At 30.7% G+C, this 21240-nt stretch overlaps 1 protein-coding gene across 2 annotated transcripts in view; it reads right to left on the reverse strand.

Moving 5' to 3' along the window:
- LOC107439555 (calcitonin gene-related peptide type 1 receptor-like) overlaps positions 1–21240 on the reverse strand; it is a 127869-nt gene that overhangs the window by 66841 nt on the left and 39788 nt on the right. For both annotated transcript variants that reach the window (XM_087161545.1, XM_087161546.1), the window contains exons 2-3: positions 13360–13520; positions 9465–9655 (exon numbers count right to left, since the gene is read on the reverse strand). In XM_087161545.1, the coding sequence (XP_087017671.1) occupies positions 9465–9655; positions 13360–13520 (352 nt within the window). The remainder of the gene's footprint in view (positions 1–9464; positions 9656–13359; positions 13521–21240) is intronic.

The raw sequence follows: 21240 nt of genomic DNA on the forward strand, positions 1-21240 counted from the left end.
TTTAATGTGTTATTCAGTTAAAAACACTTATCTAGAAGTATAACTATTATGTTTTACGTGTAGATTAATATTGTTAATTGCAACAAAAAATTTCTGAACCTTTTTTGTTAATTAAACAGTTATGGATCCTTTAATAGCCCATCCCATGGCGATTTTTTGAAATCTCGCCAAACTAGGTTTCCGATAGATATTTAAGGGAAATTATTAAATAATTTAAAGGTAAGTTATTTTTTATTCCATTAAAAATATTTTAATAAATTTGCAATAGTTTAAACTAATTTTTAATAGTCAAATAGCAGCGTTGATTCCAGTAATAATCTCTAACTTGGCGAGATTTAAAAAAAGTCGCCAAGAAGTAGGCTATTCTGGGATTTTACCGGATATTTTTAGGTAAAAAATAATCATTTAATGTAGATATGTAAGTACACAAACAATTAATTATATTAATAATAATAACTCATGATAATCATGGTAAATATGAGGTATGTAAGATAGTTAATTCTTCACATTTTGTACTTCTTTCTTGATATCGGCCTTGATATTTCATATATTATTATAATTATAGCCGCCGTTAAACAGCAGATATAATTTTTGGGTATACGACTACTAGTGTTCAACTACGTAGCCTTGTAATTTTGAACCCAATCCAGAAGACAAGGGAACTTTTGGATCAAATATTGGGAGAAATGTGACTTCGTAAAGGATTTTTTGATGGAACTAACCCGCATTTACGTTATATGGAGAAGAAAACCATGAGAACCTCCCACGGTTAGCCTGACGGCAATGGAACTCTAATACATGATCCGTCCACCACTGAGGATACTTTCCGTCAGCACTGTGGTGCAAGCCGGATGCGGATTACGTATCTGCCAGCAACCGTTGGAATTCGAACACGGTGCTGCACCTCATTCGAAGGCGAGTGCTCTATCCCCTGAGTCATTACGGCTCTGATATTTAATAAATTTCATTTTATAACCGTCGTTGAGCAGCCGACCCAATTTTTGGATTTACGACTACTAATATTCAACTCCGTAGCCTTGTAATTTTGAACCCAACTCAGAAGACAAGGAAACTCCTGGATCAAGTATTGAGAGAAATTCGTGGAGGACTTTTTGATGGAATTAACTCGCGTTTGCGTTACATGGAGAGGAAGACCACGAGAACCTCCCACGGTTAGCCTGACGGCAAGGGTAGTCTAACCCATGATCCGTCTACTACTGAGGATATTTCACGACAAACTGGGGTCGGTGCATGATATTTCATATAGTAGCAATCCTGTAGAGATTTTTTTAATTTATTCCTTTTTAATTATTGCTTTAATAACAATGATTTTATTTACGTAATTCGTACGCACGGAGTTAATTGATATCGGGAACTTAACTTAAACAGTAGAGTTTGTGAAATAATGCTTAAAGAAGTCCAGTAAATTACTTTGATACATGAATTGGCGCAAAATATGACAAGTCATATTGTTCAAGCTCAAACAGGCATTTATTCTCAGACAGCGTTGCCTCACAAGCGTTTATTTCAAAGGAAGACAGTAATTTGCAAAAGCAAATATAAATTTGTTTTAACTTAGGTCATTAGAAATCTACGTATTTCACTTTCAAAAAAAGTGTCTCTGTGTGTCTTTAGCTAATTAAATTTCCCTTGATTATTTTAACCTCAAATCATGCTTCTTAAAATGCATAATTATAAATATTAAAAAAAATCTATGCACATCTTACAAAAATTGCTATTAACCAAAAATTGACTTATTCCTACCCTGAGAAAAGTATATGGTCAAAACTTCCAAAATATGGTAGAATTTACCGTGTTTCTGTCTCTATGGGAACACCAAGAAGCTTGATTTTTACCGAAACGCTTTGGCAACGAATTTGATAAAATTATGTCTAATTTACTGTTTTAATAATATGTGATAAAATTTGGGAAATCAAATAAAATTTTGCAATTTTATCATGATACCTTAGAGCACGGCATAAAAACCATATGTTTGGTTATATTTATTTTTAAGTTATGTTTTTTTTTACTAAGTATGGTACTAAGAACTATAATTTTGAGAATCGAAATTTTAAACTGTTACTACATGAACCGAAAAATAAATAGATCAAATTCTGTTTTTGATCTTCATTATCAGAATTATGAAATTTTGTTTTACCAGAAATGTCAGTACGGGAATATTATCAGAATTTCTCTCTCAGTGTATATCAAAAACACTGACTCATATATTAACTTCTCGTAATATTGGGTTTATTTTTATCATAGAACTAGGGGGCTAAGCCCCCTGATCGCTGCAGCCCACCTACCCCTATGATTGCTTCGCAATAATTGTCTTTCTTTGGCATAAAGCAGTTTTTCTATGAAAGTTAAAATTATTCACTTAACATATATACTAAAAGGAATTCTGTTTACTTACGCTTGTGCCTCTACTTCCCACTTCCAAATATTACTATCTATTAGTATTATAAACAATTAGATCTCTTGGTGAACAGAAGTGATTTTTCGAAAAAATCATTTTTTAAAATAACATTTATATTCTTATAACATTATATTATTCAAACAAATTTGATGAGTTCACAACCATAATTTAATATTTTCATAATTTAATATAATAGCAGTACTGGAAAAGAAGTTTAAATTAGGGATACAAAAATATTTAAAGTAAAACAATACCTTTACGACTTTCGTTAATTTTATGCTAATGACAACAAAAACAATATTGAAATGAATGAGGAAAAACTGGACCCACTCATGGTAAGTTTAGTTGTAACATTTCAGCAAGCAGCATTATTAAAAATTATTACCTTTTCTCGCGCATGCGTTCTCAGTTTTAATTGGCTGTTTCGTGCGTTACTAACCGCTAGTGTTCTGTGATTGGCTATTTGTTATCATGTCACTCTCTTCTTATATTATGTAAAGATATATTTATTTTGAAACATATATAATTTCCTACATTAATGCTTTACTTTTGTTTTAAAATATAAAGTACATGCATAATGATGCGTACATAATTTTATTTCATCAGTACATTTTGATACATACATAATTTCTCCAAATATTGGTTTAATTTTTGTTTTAAATATACAGTATATTTACTTTTTAAAACGTCATTTTCTGCACAAATTAAATTTTTTATCAAACTCTTTCAGAAATGGTTTTGTTACTTAATTGAAAATATAAGAAAGAATTGGGAAACCTTTGAAAATATCCCTATAAATAAAGTACAATGTCGGAACATTGCAGATCCAACCCCAAAGGTTTCCCTTTTCCTGTCGAACTAATTAAATTTGGGGGCATCTAGAGCCCAAGATCCACAATAACGCTAATTTTATAGTTTGCACGAGGAGACAGGGTACTCGGGAGAATATTTACTCAAGAATGGGGAAAATTAAATTTCAGAAAGCCTGGACTACCTTTCTCTTGATTACTGAAGAAAACTACCGTTAAATGAAGGAAATTTTGTCTAAAACAAATTCATTTACAATCTGTCTAATACTTAGGATATTTATTATATAGGAAAAAAAGTTTTTTAATACTTTGTTCTCTAAATTATTTGGTCTCATTCATATACATATTTAAAATTATATTCTCTAAATTATTTGGTCTCATTTATATGCATATTTACGATTATATTCTTTAAATTATTCGGTCTCATTCATATATGTATTTAAGATTATATTCTCCAAATTATTCGGTCTCATTCGTATACGTGTTTGAGATTGTATTCTCTAAATTATTCGCTCTCATTCGTATACGTGTTTCAGATTATATTCTCTAAATTATTCAGTCTCATTCGTATACATGTTTGAGATTATATTCTCTAAATTATTCGGTCTCATTCGTATGCATATTTGAGATTATATTCTCTAAATTATTCGGTCTCATTCGTATCCATATTTGAGATTATATTCTCTAAATTATTCGGTCTCATTCGTATACATATATGAGATTATATTAGGGGGACCGGAAAGTAATGTCGTTTCGGTGCATTTAATATTTGACAACAAGATTTTATTTTTAATCAATAATGTATTCACCCTAGTTAGAAACAACATTTTAATGCCGGATTGAAACTGAATCGAAATGGATCGGGGAAAAAATGACTTGGTTCTTAAGACTAACGAACATTAAATGCTCCGAAATGACATTACTTTCCGGTCCCCTAATACTTCAAGTACTACCCTAATACTAATGTTAAATAGTGCATTAATAAATAATATTTGAAAATCGCAAAATACTGTAAAAGTATTGAGTTACAGTAGAGTGATTATAAATATCGATCAATTTTTTATAATAGTACTGTATAATAGTACTGCTAAAGTGATGTATAATTCTGTGTTGTTCAATAATAATGTATAGTTTTTATAATACATTCTGTTATTACTTAAATTCTATGCATTATATGATATTTTAAACTACGTATAATAAACTATATTAATACTTAGAGCTTAAGTTCATTATATTTTGTTAATTCTTAAAAACTATGTATAGTAAACCTTATAGCTTAAGAAATTCATTAGCTTCAAAATTTATTGATGATTTATTTCTCAGTTTATAAATAAAAAAAGTATTTAAAAAAGGGAAGAGAAAGTTAACAAATTGAAAAATCGGTACTGAGGAACGTTCAAAATATTGAATGAGCCAATCAATTCATAAGAAAAAAACTTGCCGCCTCTATTGACCACTGCACCACTTGACCATGGTCGAGCATTACCACATTTTCATGAGCTCTATCTTTTAACAGTCCCGTTAGTAGTGTTGAGCACAATCAGACGACATGTTTAGCATCTGAGCTGATACGCCAGCATCCAAACTTTTAAACCACAACAAACAAGAGGACTTTAGACATGAGACATTTCACGCGCACATGGTGCGTAAACACGCTGACTGTTTTGTCAGCTGTCAGAATCGAACTCACGACCATCAGCTCATTACAGTGCTTTTGAGCAACGTTTTAAACTGACTGCACCACCAGGACCACATGATAACCAACTAGCCAGTTTTTTTAAAAAATGAAGAACTTTAAGTATGTCAAGCTTTAGACCCACATAGCTAACCCACACAGCATTAGTGTTGCAATGACAGTGGCTTCAAACGTAGTTGCACTTTAAACTTTTTTTAATGTATTTTAGCAATTACAATTAATTTTCATAAAGGATAGAGGTTTTTTTTTAAAAAAAAGGTTTTGTTGCTCTGTAATCAGAATTTAATGTCACTTTCGAAATTACCGAAACAAATGAGCAGTTGTGTTAAATCAAATATTATTCTCATTTGCTATCAACATAGCGTTGGTAATAACAAAGAACTTTTGTCTGTTGATGCTTATAGATTCGCTTTCGGTTTTATCTCTTGATTCCCAGTGAACACCTTTCTATACTTATAACTTTCGCTATTTACCTGCTACGGAAAGTTCAAGGTATGAGAGCCCATGGTGAAGACAAGTTTTCTTAACACTTTTGACGGAAAAAAAACACGTTGTTTTAGAAAACTTATAGATCCTTAAAATGTACTTAAAGATTTCCATTATTGTAGGGAAAAATATACGTCAACAAATAAGAAGTTAGAATATAAGTCATTTTCAATCAGAGAAAAAAATTCCAGGAAGTGCTTAATGAGTTTTATCAAACAAAATGCCTCAATAGGACTGGACAAGTTGTTTTTACTTTTAAAAAAAATGTGTGTTGAGCTTTATAAATCCTGGAAAAAGTATTTAATAATATGTAAGAAAAACATATGAAATGTAAAAAAAAGTGGTAAACGTAAAAAAAAAAACTTTTATTTTGACTTAAAAATCTAGGTTGTATTTCACGAAGTTTTTCAATTTGTTAAACTCCAGCATAAAAAAAGTGTGGGTTTGTTTTAATTGAACTTTGTTGAACTGATGTGTGAAAAAAATTAAAAGCGAAACATTATGTTTAACTCCTTGTGCACACTTGTAGACACTAGTTGTTAAATAAATTTTCATGGGATACGTTGCTTGCATATATAAGATAAATTTGTACGAGAGATATGACGGAATAGGTGAAATCTGATAAGTTTAGAGTGAACTTGTTTTTTAACTCATACTTAAATTTCATACTCATATTAAATTATTCAGCACTTTCAACATTTAATAATCACGAAACTCATTACATATTTCATTTTCTTTTTTCTTACACCTCATATTAGCTGATATTTTCTATTACGACAATATACATAAAAATACTAATCATTACGAGATCCAGATTCATTCTTTTTTTAAATTTTATTAAGGAATGAATAATTTGCATTTGATAAATATTTTGAATTGTACACATAAAATAAAGAATAACATGTTTTTTAAACTATGCTTAAAATATTAATTAAATTTTCTTTCTTCTTGTAATCAATTATTCATACGTCAATGAAGTGAATTACACAATTAAAAATTCTATAAGCTGTTTTTTAAACTCATAATGTTAAGAAAATGCTTTAATTATAACAAAAAGGTCCATTATGCATAAATAGATGTCACAAATCCTCATCAAATTATGATTGAGCAGAAAGATATTTTGCAATTTTACTCAAACAGAAAAAACCACTTATAAATGTCTTTCCAGGGTATGATAAATGACTTATTTTTTATTCCATTCGAAAAACAAATGATTTTCTATAATAATGCATTAATAAATGTCATGTTAAATCCCCCTTTTTAAATTTATGAAAAGCAATTTTTTTATCCAATCAAATCAATATCGTGTGCTCGTAATTATTAATTTTTATTATATTTTTTAATGAAGATCAGACACGGAATGCTAGCTAAAGCTTCAAAATATCTATAGTTATTTTAGGTTTGTTTAACAGATTGTGTCGTTAATTTCAACACAATAGGTGTTGATAAACTTAGCACATTTCCTGGGTATTTATTTTTAACTATTTCATTATTTATTGTAAATGCTGAATTACTCTATACTTGATTGTTTGAAATATTTTCTGTGTGTTAAGTATATTTCTGTGTGTAATGTATACATGGTATATTGTTAAAACTTTATTAAATTGTCAGTTCTAAATGTCATATTTCAAAAGTAAAATCAAAAATTTCCAGATTTTTTTTAATTAATTTTCTAGGACGAATAAATACTTTAAGTAATCTTTGGTATCATCTATCCCAAACTTTGCTTCATGTCAAAATTTAATTGCAATGGGATTTCACAAAACTTTCCAATCATTATAATATATATATAAATTATCAGTAAGCCGTGTATATATTACAATGACATTAAAATATTACAATTTTTTTCATTTATAAAAATGTAATTAAAGTGTCGAAAAACCCCACTTGAAAAAAAAGTATGATCAAAACAACCAGAATATGGTAAAATTAACTGCCTTTCCGGTTCTAGGAAAACACCATAAAGCTCGGTAATTTTTCCGAAGCTCTTAGGTAATGATTTTGGTAAAAGTAAGCAAAAAATATGGTTTCATATATGTGATAAAAATTTTATACGTATGGTAAAGTTTGATAATCTTATCAGTTTGATCTAATCTTATCAGTTATCTTATCTGTTTGATAATCTTACCTTACAGACGGATTTACTCATTACTCATTTATTAACCAGAAGTATAGTTCCCTTTTTTTACCAGAAATATCACTATCATAGAGTACAGTAATTGTACCAGAATTGTTTTACTCCGCTCACAAATTCATTATAATGTAGTTAAAATATAAGAAAATAATTTCATTTATTTCTAACATTATGATTCAGAAACATTTTTGAAAACAAACACAAGTCGAGTTTCTTAAACTTTGAGTTTCTGAAACGCAAATGCTACGTTTTGTGTCTTGTAGGTGATAATCGGTACCGTCAGATGGGATGACTTCGTGCAACGAGGGGTGACTTTGTGCAAACTGTTAATTATTAAATAAATAGCATTATAATAATTTTTAAAAAAATTATGCATGATTTGTTATCTCAATAGATAATACTTTTAAAGTATAACCTACCTTCCTGGTCAGGAAAACTAGAACTTCGTCAACCGAGCAGACTTTCCAGCCTCCGATTTGTGACATTAAAAAATTTGAAACTTTTTGTAACTTGAGCTCACAATTTTCCAAGAGCGATGAGGTCTACATTGCCAGTTCTTGGTAAACGTAAACCATTAGTTCGTTATGTTGACTGCTCAAATCAGTTTATACCGAGCTTGGAAAAAAGTACCCCCAGATGGCACGACGCCAAAAGGGAAAAAATGACAGTTTGCACAAAGTAACCCCTCGTTGCACAAAGTCACCCCATCTGACGGTAACGAAAAGCTTTATAAAACAAACAAAAAAAGCTTTATAAAAAATTTTAAAATCTATACTAATGTAGCCATATGTTAGACTAGTAACGGAATTTATACTACGAGCTCGCATGAATAATGGAGTTTTGTACTGATATGGAGATTTTAAGTAGATTCTCTGAGAAAAGTCAAAATGCACAAGAAATGCGACAATTAAATATTCGTTAAAAGTAAGTTGTGAGCTTTTTTCGATACGAAATGGAAACTGCAATCATTATTTTAAATATTTTGTCTGGTATTTGTTCTCTTATAATAAGTTTGATCTCTATCATACAGATGGCAGTACAGTATTTTCTTTATCACTAACCATGAAATATTTTGAAATGATTTGATACTTATGATACATTTCTGAAGGTTACATGATAAATATAGTAAACAGTTGTGTAAAAAGAGAGAGTAGTACATTTTAGGCTGTAGATTGACTTCTTGCGGAAACATTTATTCAAATTAGGAGTATTCTCTACCAATGTGTGCAAAGCAGACACTGTGAAATCAAGTCATTGTTTGACCAATCAAGGACGACATAGAAGTTCTGGTACTTTTCGGTTAGGCTGGTGCAAGAAAATTCAATTACTTTCTTTTATATATATATATTTATTTACTTATTTTTTATTTTTTTTTAATTATTTAAAATAGGCGCTCTGAAAAATTTAAAACAAAAAGAAAATTTTTGAATTTCCTTGCATTTGTCTAACCAAAAAGTACTAAGCTAATATACTGGGGAGACTACCAAGTTACATTGGAAAGCAAAAACAATAATGAAGTCTCAATGATTAGATTATAATTGAAACTGTTTTTTATCTTCTGTTGAATTTTTATTGTTCCTTTTCAATTTTTAAATTGTTCTCTTTCAAATTTTAAATTGCTTATTATTAATTTTGAAACGTTAATTATCCTCTGTTAATTGTTTATCGTTCTCGCTCTTTTGTGGTGCAGTGAACTTTTATGATTAAGGATTAATTTTCAGACAAAGCCGCGTATGACTGTCTGGAAATTAATCCTTATAATTACTTAGTTGTGTAAAATGTGATTTCATTTAATTAATTAAATAACAAAAAATATGTCAGATACTTCTTTTTAAAAATTTAGCATTGAAAATGTCACAAATATTTGCATAGTTATCTGGATTATTTGCAATAATGAATATTTAGAGATATCGTTCATACCTCCAACAGGAAGTGGATCTGATTGCATTTTTTGGCAGCACTCCAGGGCGGCTCTGCAGCATGCAATCCATTTCCGGGCAAAAAGGTCTGATTGAAATGTATGGTACACCGGTAAGCTTGTATTGTCTGGACTTGCCATATAGCTGGTGTTGGTAAATATATCCATTAAAAGACCACTGCTGCTGTCATATCTATAAAAAAATATCGGGATTCTCAAAAATATTATGATTTAAATAATCAAAACAACAACAACAACAACAACAAAAAGAGGTATCCGACTAGGTGCGGAGGCTTTTTCTTAAACATTTTTGTTATGTAATATTATTTGTACATTTTTTAAAACATCATAGCTTAAAACTTGCTACTAAAGTAATAAAACAACGATACAAGCGTAAAAAATATTAAAAATGGTACATTTTTGGTAAAAAATCGGCAAAAAAATGGAATAACGCAAAACTCTCTAACACAAAATGAATTTAATATAATTAGTTTTCCTTTTACATGTATCATTTTATGACATAGGAGAAGGCAATGAACCAAAAACTAAGAAAAATTTTAAAAATTTAAAAAGTTATAAGCTTCTGAATGTTACAACACAAAAATTCTTTAAATTTTTGGGGTAGCAATTAAGAAAAAAACCTCTAAAATAACAATCATGCTATATATATACACATTTATCAGTGGGTCATTGCCTTCACAAAACATTAATTAATAACTGTTAATTAATAACTGTTCAACTTTGTTACTTAGTAAGTTTTTAAGATATAATGTTTTACGAATGCTAAATTTACTCAAAAATAGATTTTTCAATAAACGTGTTTAAAGTTTACATTTCAAGTTTTTTGTGGTATATGTTGCTAATATTATTCTAAAATAACTTCATTTCTAGTTAGCTAATCTTCACAAATAAAACAGTTTTAGAAACAGAAGTGTGTGGAGAAAAAAACTAGTGAATAAAAAAATATTAAAATTTTTGTCAAAATTGACGTTCTAGACCTAGTCGGATACCTTGTGCAAATAATATAAGCTGTGGGGATCTATTTGAACACTTTTATAGCTTAATTTTAAATAATGGCTACTTCTGAACCAATGAGAAAATTACATTTTTCAAATGTGTCTCCCTAATTATCGAATGGAAATTAAGTTCGCAATTTTCAGGATCGGGGTCTAAGATTGACTCTTTCAACTGGATCAGTGTGCGGGTGGGTAACCACTTGGATCAGTCTGAGCAGGGACCGAGGATGTGCGGCATTGGTCCTCGTTAAACTGTTCTATCGTAAAGTGCTCGAGTTCGCGTGCAGATCGTCGGACTACCGAAGCGGTGTGCCATCGCCTCTGCAGAGGATCAAAATTGTGATATCATGTCTTCGGATCGTCCTCAGGGATGCTTCCCTGCCCGTTGCCAATAGCCCATTGTGCAGTGAATGAACTACAACTGCAACTACGATTCTTTGAACAGCTGATCAAATTTCATGACCTAGCACAAATGGTTCTGCCATCATAAGGGAACGAAACACCAACAAAAATCCCTCTTTTTATTAAATAAATAATACCGAGTGACTCAAATGATAAGGCATAACTTGAATAAAAAATCTTAATGGACTTTAAAAACATCCAGAAAAATGAACATCGAGATTTTTCAAGGGACCCAAAAATAGGCGCCAATTCTCCAGACTTGAAAGACGTGAATAAGAAGAAACAAAAGTAATCTTAATTGTAAAACGTAATGTTCCCTATGAAAATTTAAAATATAGGTGAAAAACAAAACTAGTAAAATCGCACTAGAGGAGAGTAAAACAAAAACTAATACTTAAGAACAAGAAAAATTACACTTGCCGGGAAGAGCAAACCAGGGCAAAATGCATTTCCACTTGTTATGTCGTTATGCAAATTTATGCCGTTAACAGAGGAATCGACAGTCATATGAATGAAACAAGATTCCAGGGCATCAAGATGAGCTGATGTCATTGGATGAGAAATAATTTTAGCATTGTCGAAATGCCCAAAACTCAAACAATGTGCTGCAGCATACGATTTAACGAGTTTTTGATAACGGAATATCTTCAACATGATTATAGTAATCAAAATAACAGTCTGCTCACCTTTATCTGCTTTGGTAATGAAAATGTCAAAATGATAATTAAATTAGCTATTAGCTCATTTATAAGGGTTAATAAGATTTAGAATTTAGTTTAGGAAATAGTGTTGGGAATTAAATGTTGGAGAGTATCAATTTGACTAGGAGAAACTTTGCTCAGCATAGATGTTGTTACTAATGGCTCATTAATATTTTGGAACCGAAAATTTGGAAGTGGCAGCATAATTTAAATCTAAATTAAGGACCTCTTTTTGTGTCTTGCTGAGATTAATGGAAGGTAAATTAACAAAAGAATGCTTGGTTAAAACAGCTGCTCATTGTTCGAATCTTGAGTACAAATTCAGTTTGATAATGCATAAATTATTTCCACCTCAGTCACATCAGCTTATCTTGCTGTCTTGGAACCTTGTTTTATTCATTTGAATGTTGATTTCCCTTTTAAAATATTTTAATTCTTCACTACATCTATATAGAGGGCGGAAATGCATTTTGCATTTTATATTAATTTGCCCATTTCTGTCTCAGTGATTTTACTTAAACTGTTTTTTCCTCTTTTTTTCTTCACTCCTGACTGCGGTTTAGTTTCGTTTTTTACCTCTATTTTCCATTTTTAATTGGAAAAATTTTTCGCTTCATATTTCAAACCACTTTTGCTTATTATCTTTCAATTCTGGCAATTTTGTGAATGAGCACCTAGTTTTGAGTGCTTGAAATATGTCGAGATTCATTTCCATAAGCATATGTTTGAAGCCAATTAAATTTTTTAATCAAGAAACATCTTTATTTTCTTATTAGATATTTCTTCTTCACACTTTTAAATTCCAGCTGAATATTCAAAAATAACTACATTTTCATCTAAACTCTAAGTTCTTGCATTATAAAGCTAGTTTATGAAAAAAAAAAACATTTCAACGATTGTACCCATGTAATGCATTTTTTCAACTAGAAATCCTAGAGGAATAAAGCTACTTCATGATTTTAATTCTTTTCAGGAGTTTTGCACTAAAAAACACAAAAACACTTAGGAGTTGAATAATATTTAATTTGATATACTATGATTTTATTTTGTTGGTTCGAAAGGTTGGCCTTATTCTATGATAATTAACTAACGCAAATGATATAAAAAAACATTTTCTGATTTAAAAACGAAAGTTAATATCTTTAAAACTGCTTGAATAAACAATTAAAGTTAGGATATTTTCCAGATTGCTGCTAACCTCCATAGTTTGAGGGTGAAAAATTCAAATTCTTCAAGAAATAGTGTTTATTTCTAAAAAGCAAGTTTTTCAGCCTGTTTTCGAATCTTAAAGTACAATTAGAAAATTAGTATAGTTATGGTTTATTGATAAAACCATTACAATCCCATCTTAGTGCGATCATTAAATCAGAAGTTATTTATAGTTAGTTATTTATTTAGTAATTTATTTACTTATTTATCTTTTGCAAAAATTACAAATTAGATAATAATAAAGGACATGGTTACAAAGCAATATTACAAGCATAATGTATTCAACTTAAAATGAATAAACTGGTTGCAGTAATATAGTGATAAACTTCACTTTCTCCAAAACAGTCATTTTTACATAAAACTGTTTCTTAGTAATATTACCATATAAGTATTTCTCGTGTTCCTGGAATTTCCTCAAGATGGCAGCACAATACATAGAGTCTTCTTTTTGCTCTCATGGAAATGTGGTATTTTAAATTTTAAAAAAAAATCTTCAAAAAAAATTGGTAAAGTGGTTTATCAATATATTGCTTTTTTAAGTTTAAATAAAAGTTATTGTAAACATTTACCTTAACTTTTTATCCTTAAATGCAAATGGAGGGAGATAAAAATAGCAGCGAGCACAAGTATCGATTTTGTACTCTTCAAGTTTCAAGCTTATGCCTCTTTCAGTCCTACATTTAATAATTGAGTCCGTCTGATTTTCAGCAACTATCGGAACAATCCATATCTGAAAATAAAATAGACTGTCAAAATATGCATTCATAAAGTATATCACAATAAAAATATTTAAGAACACACATTAAATTTATTTTAGTTTGCTTTGCAGGAAGAATATTTTTACAGAAATATCAGTTCACAAAATAGTTTTTATAAACATCTAAAACGTCGTCTAAAATCAATTCTTTATCGAATGTCTTAAAAGTAATCAACGATTGAAAGAAAAAAGCAACTAACGGAAGGAAGTTTTGCCGCCTTCTGCTCTCATCAGATGGAACTTTTAAGTGTAATTGTTGTAAAACAATGTTTTCTGCTGAATGTCAGATCAAACTGAAATATATTGACGCGCATTTGATAATATTTCACAGCTTCACATTTATAACAAATCCTGAATATGCTGAAAACATCATATTTCCCGGTAAGCAGTGCCATCTGAAAACGAACTTTGTAATTAAATGTGAATTTGGTGAGAAGAAATTCCTTGTCGCCTGAGACTAATGCAGCAAATAATGAATTTATTTCTCTTTTCGTTTTTTTTTTAATGAGGTTTTAAATCATTGGCCGGAAATTACCTGCATACAACATTAAAAGAGAGAGAAAGAGAAAACATAGAAAATAATAAAGATTAATGAAGAGAGAAGGAAAAAAAACAATTAAAATAAAATATTTTTGAAAAAATACTTTTAAAAAATGTTTTCCTCATATTTTTTAAAAATATTTTATTTTAATAATTTTTCCTCTTCTCTTCTCATTGAACTTAATTATTTCCATGTTTCCTCTATATTTTGAGCTTTTGTTTTATGAATTCTATATACTTACTGCTTATGCGCATTAAAAAAACATATTAATTTCCTTCCTTTTTCTCTTTTTTCTTTATATATATATATATATATATATATATATATATATATATATATATATATATATATATATATATATATATATATATATATATATATATATATATATATATATATATATATATATATATATATATATATATATATATATATATATATATATATATATATATATATATATATATATATATATTAGTTATTCCTTATATTCCTTGTAACATTTCAACTTAAAACATCTTGAAACTCAATTTATCCAAATATACAGTTAAATAGTATTCTGAATGCCTATCATTATCGTTATTATAATTAATGACCATTTCTATTGTAATTTATATAGCCTTGGATTTCCAACAAAACCCATTATTCTCCGATACTTTTGCAATTCAATTGACTAATGGGCTGAATTTATGACGATTGCGTTAGAATACACCGACTAAAACACATAATTTTGAGTGTTATTCGCCTCCATTCCGAAAGCTTATTGTTTCAATTTAACATTTCGTGGCGAAAAGTTTCGAGAAACCTTATGATTCTCACGTTCTATACTCAATTACAAAGGATTATCATAATAATATCAGAACAATTCATACGGCTAAAGTTGTGAGGAATGCAGTTCTAGCAGTTAATAAATATTATAGAGTCATATTTTCATATATTGTTACTTTAACTAGCAATTATTTTCGTACTCGTGCGCATTTAATGGCATTTAGTTTAAATAAAACGACAAAACCCTGGATGATAAACTCTTTGGTTAATATATTTTAATATCTGTAAAATATATTTTCAATATGTGTATAATTATATTTTCTTAACTTGTATAATATTTTTCAACATTTGTACAGGGACCGAGCAAGACAAATTCAGGCCCAAGTCACACCAAATTTTCCGGGCCCCTTACAAAATATTTCGAAATTAAATTAGTGAAAAGTAGTCATAATAATTAAAAAGAATCTATTGAACTGCATGATTCAAGAGAAACATTCTAAGAAATTTTGAAAGCAGACAATTGAAGATTATTTTTCCAAGATAAAGTTTACGAATCTATAAATTAAAGCAAAATATGAAACAACAAAACAATGTTGTATCAAAATAAAAATGATGATCACAAACAATTGAAATCAGTGATTTTTGCTAAGCGTCACTGATTAGCTGAATTATTTTTCATTGCAAGCTGTATTTATTTATTTTTTAGTACTCAAACCAATACAAAGCTAGCTCACCTTTCATTAGTTTTTAATAATTTCGTAGGCCCCTCAGAAATTGTGGGCCTTAGGCCCATGCTTTTTGGACCTAGGCGATAATCAGGACCTGCAATTGTATCTAAATGTATTTTAACCAAGTGTATCTTATTTTAACACATACACTACATATTGCAACTTCATTAGCTGCATTGAATGTCTTAAAATATGATTTCGATACTAATGAACTTTCTAAATTTAACAATTAGTCAAAAATATTGCTGGGACAAAACTAATTAATAAACACAAATTTTCTGGAGTATGCACTGATTTGTTTACATATTGTCAATAAACATGCAACCAATCACTATGGTTGTATCCAATCACGTTGTTGTGCACGCCGTGTTAACGTTACATCTCTAAGAGATGGGTTTATTTCCATGCTGAATCAATTTTCGGACCAGATTTAATTAGATGCCTACCCGCAATGTCACGCGCGTGTGTTGAACCTGATTGGCTGATCTACATGTGAAGTCACCAACAAATCGCTTTACATTATTTAAAACCTGAGACAATGTTGGTTGAAGTTAGGAATAGTTTAGCTTTTGCAGTTAAATTCAATATAGTTATTATTTTAAATTCATGTGGCGAGTCTACAAAATAGCAATTTAAATAAAATAAAAAAAGCAACCTTTCCCTTTTTCCCATTTTTTTAATGAGAATTTAATTTTCTAGCGCAGTAAAGTCAAGTTAATATATTTTGTTAAATTTCTTATTTTTATCGTTATCATTAATATTATTTTTATTGTTGATTTAAATTTTGATAGCTGTAGATTATTTCTGAATAGATTTTTTTTTAAATATAATTAAATCCAAGCAACAAAAAAACGAGGCGTAAATTCGCTATTTAATAATTAGAACCTATTGGTATTTGTCACCGGCTTATTAGGTTTGTGTAAGAAGTGGCTACTAAATAATTAGAGTTTTCCGACCACTGGCTACTAAATGAAAATGTGAAATTTCAGATCTACTTTACGGGCGTAAATTTATGATTATCATGAGTACTGAAACATTTTTTTGGCGGTTGCTAATCTTAATATAGAGGTGAATTATTTTATTGTTCAGAAAATCGGAAATTTGCAAAAGTTTAAATAATATATTCACAAAACAATAATACTTATAAAACAATAATTTCTATTGGTTTGTAGGTCCTGAAGCAACGTAGTGACGAACCTTTCTTTTTCAAAGAGTGATATTTTAACAATAAACTTTTCCTTAGTATTAATCTCAGATAGGTATATTTTAAGTTTTTATAACTCAAACTTTTTCTGACTGCAGGTACTGAGCTTTCGTTTTTCACCTCGGAAGATTCCAGAAGTGTTGCTCATTTGACCTTACCCAGAGGGCACCTGTGAACCTAAGTCACGGAGGCGAGCAACATTACACAAGTCACACTGCCCCAGATAAACGCTCATAGGGTGGGCCACATTCACGCATCACGCAACTGAAAACAACACACAGAGAGGGAAACATCCATGCCCTGAGTGGGATTCGAACCAGCAGTCACTGGCTTCACAGTCAGGAGGCACGCTGACCGGTCGGCCCCTGGCCGGCCTCATAAATCAAACTAGATACCAGATATAAAGATCATATTGCCTCTCTTGAGCATTTTAAAAATAAGGTTTATACATCGCTCCAAACCCTTTATTTAACAATGTATAAAAGAAATCCAAACATACATTAGACATTGACTACCCTAAATATATTTCAAAAAGGTTAATAAAAATTTTGTGGTTTAAAACTTTAATAACATTAATATTTCTAAAAAAAACTTAATCTGCTTCCTCAAATTTTCTTATTTTAAATACAATTAGCAATTTAAAATATCAATTCAATATTTCTTATATATTTGAACTTTTCTGACATATCTAGAAAAGTTTAATAAGACTTTTCTATGACATTAACACGCAACTGACATTGGTGCAAACACTAATATCTGAAGGAAATAGTTAAACCTTTGGTCTTTAAAAAAAATAGTTAATAGAACAATAGTTGTCTGGGAAAAACTATAAGTCTTCTGTTATAACTTGACTAACAACAATAAAACGTTAATAAACTGCTGTTTGTAGAAAATGCAACACCATGAAAGAATCATCAGAATCAAATGAAATTTAATGCAGAAACGACTTGTACTGATACAAATAAATGATGAAATTTTCAAAACAAAAGAAACAAATTAAGCGTCCGAAATCAGTATTTGGTGCAGCCACCACGCGCTGCAATAAGTGCTGCTATACGACGTGGCATGGAGTCAAACAGATGTTGAATATCTGCTTGAGGAAGAGAATTCCATATCGCTTGTATGCGCAACCAAAGTTCGTCTTTGGAAACTGCAGGACGCGGATCACGAGTGAGACGCCGACCAACCATATCCCACACGTGCTCAATAGGCGACATATCCGGCGAATAAGCAGGCCAAGGAAGAAGTTGCATGCGTTGTGCTGAACAGAAGTCTCTAACAGTCCGCGCAACATGTGGGCGTGCATTATCCTGCTGAAAGATAGCTCCAGGGATGCCTTGAAGGAAAGGAACGACTTCGGGCTGTAGCACTTCACGGACGTATCTGTTGCTATTGAGATTACCCTCAATTCGTATCAAATTGGATCGTCCATGATACGAAATCGCACCCCAGACCATAACTCCGGGTGTTCGACCACTATGTCGTTCAATAATACACTCAGGAAGGCAGCGTTGACCGGCATAACGTCTAACACGAACACGGCCATCATGGGTCCACAAATTGAAGCGTGATTCATCTGAAAAGACAACTTGGTGCCAATCAGCTCGCCAGTCTCTGTGCTCAAGAGCCCACTGCCGACGCAGCCGTCGATGATCCGCCGTGAGGGGAATCCTGTATAATGGCACCCTTGCACGCAATCCACGGCGCAGCAGACGACGACGAATTGACGAAGCCGACAATTGTACACCTGTAGCAGTAGACCAATGTGCTGCCAGCTGCCTGGAGGAAGCTGTGCGATCATTCACCGCCATACGGAGCAGGTGTCGATCATCGCGCTCTGACGTCACCTTCTGTCGTCCAGTGCCTGTTTTTCGAGTTGTTCGGTGCTCGTCGGTCCACTGCTTCCAAACTCGCATCACTGTGGAACTGTTCCGCTGCATACGAGCTGCTATTGCGCGATAGGAAAATCCTCCTTCTCGAAGGCCGATTATCCTCCCTCGTTCAAACTCCGTAAGTTGCTTGAATTTCTTATTCTTCCGTCGTGGAGGCATACTCAGGTCTCACTAAACGTTTGCCACTAACAAATAATCATAGACTATTTTCAACGTCCCGCTACAGCACTTTATTTATACGCTTTCAGCATCAATTCAGAGGGCGCTGCGCGCGCCACGCACGCGCGATGGCTCTGAAACTTTATTAATTTGCATAATATCCTATAATTGACATTTGCTGCGAATTTCATTTGATTCTGATGATTCCTTCATGGTGTTGCATTTTCTACAAACAGCAGTTTATATACGTTTTTTATTTAATCTGTATTAAAGCCATTTTAGCGATTCTTTATTTTTAGTTTTCCAACCGAATTTTTAATGTTGATGTCTTTTTATTTCCTTCATTTCTGAAAATGTCATACTTAATTTTTAATTTTGCCACGGTTGTTTTAATCCTTAGTAGGATTTATTTCTGGGCTTTGTACATAAGTTTAACTTCAACGCTTTTTCTTTTAACCTTTCGTTATAAGAATATTAGTAAATAAAAATAAAAACGTTTTATATGAAGGTAATAGTAAATCGCATTATTAAAGTTACTGTGAACCAGTCTAACGACAAAAGGTTGCTGCAAGAATTTCGCAATAAGAGTTCAAAATTAATTTATAAGTAGGGCTTTAACAAGAATAAAAACCGTCTGTTATGAGTTGTATGTTGAATCAAATTAATAAATTTATAATGTCCTAGTCTTAAATAAAAGTTCGCTGAGAAGAAGAAGTTAATAAAAAAAAGTTCAAAAGTGTTCGGAGTACAGCAATTAAGAGTTCAAAATTTATTCATCAGTGAACAATACAAGCTCTGGATTTATCTTGTTTTTTACTAATGAAGAATCTTCTTTAAGTTTCCTATAAACATTTATGGAAAAAACTTGGTATTTTTGGAAAATATAACAACTACAGTAGGTATGAGACAGTTTCAAACAAATCTCGCTTTTCAAAAAAGTAAAAAAAAATTCTTAAATCCCCCCCCCCCCTAATGTGAGCTATACATGCTGGAAAAATTCTTTTTTAGAAATTTCCTATAAGCATTTTTTAACATAAATTGGTATTTTTTGAAAACAATAACAACCATATTTAAATAAGAAACCAGTTTAATATGAATTTCATGTTTTGGACTAAATAATTTTTTTTTAAATTTCCTTTAAAGATTTATAGATAAACATCAGTATTTTTGAAAAATTTGGCACCCATATTTTAACAAAAATTTACTTTAAAATTTTATTAAATCTCGTTTTCCTAAAAGTTATAAAAAAAAATCATAAAACTGTTCACCCTAATGCTAGATTTTTAGGTATTAAAGTTAGCATGCTTTGGACTAAAGAAAATTTTTTTTAAAGTTTTCTGTAAGCATTTATGGATATTGATTGGACTTTTCGGAAAATATAATGCCCATATTTAAGCGTTTTGAAGCGTAAAACCAGTAACAAAACCAGTAACAGTCCTCACTTTCCCAAAAAATTATAAGAAATTCGTATCCTCTCAAATGTAAGTTAAATAAACACTGGAATTTTTGTGATTTGGTCAAAAAAAGAATTTTTTAATACCATCTTATAAACATTTATATGTTAGTATTTTTGTAAAATTTGATGTTCATATTTATTAAAATTGCAATTTCAAATGAATGTTGCATTTGAAAAAAGCAACAAAAAAAATTCCTGTATGACCACATTAATATCATCTATATATAATTACCGTTAGCGTGTTTGAAACAGAAGAAGAAATTCTAAATGTTTTTTATAAACATCTATTAATATAAATCGGTATTTTTAAGAAATACGATGGTCATATTTGAGAAAAAAACGACTTTCAAATGAGTTTCTCTTTCCAGTTTTGGATTCAAAAAAAATTTTTTTTTTCAATGACTTTTACATTTATCAGATCTTTAATTTATTTGAATTTTTCCAATTATTAGTATGGACTGATCATAAGGACGCGATCAGCCTGCAAATGGACCAAGAATGTGCGGTGTCAGTTCTCGTTAAAGAGTTCTACCTTAAAATTTTTAACTTGGCGCGTAGGTGGGACACCTAATTGGGGGAGTCACCCCCTTCTGTAAAGAATGAATAATGCAATGGCCATCAGCTAACTGAGCAGCTTTATTGCAACGTAAATAAAGTATAGTTTGTCCTAAATAAGAACTCCCCTAGCCATTCGTCTGGACCTGTGTCTGTGACTATGGCAACGAGGTGTAACTATTTCAAATAGAGGTTTGGGGTCGTTGTTTAAAATAGGATTTGGCTTCGGTTTTGCGCGATAAATTTTTTTTCTTCGGTCTACCGTGTCAGCTTTAGAGTGAACAGAAGCTACCCTCCCTGAAATGCGATATTCTTGCTTCTAAAACAGCAGACGGCCTCAGACTTTGTGGTGGGGAGAGTTCTTACCGTAGACAAACTGTACTACTACCA

Source organism: Parasteatoda tepidariorum, chromosome 4 (genome assembly GCF_982258835.1).
Source record: "Parasteatoda tepidariorum strain Cologne lab strain chromosome 4, Ptep-v5.0, whole genome shotgun sequence".
Taxonomy (NCBI): Eukaryota; Metazoa; Arthropoda; class Arachnida; order Araneae; family Theridiidae; genus Parasteatoda; species Parasteatoda tepidariorum.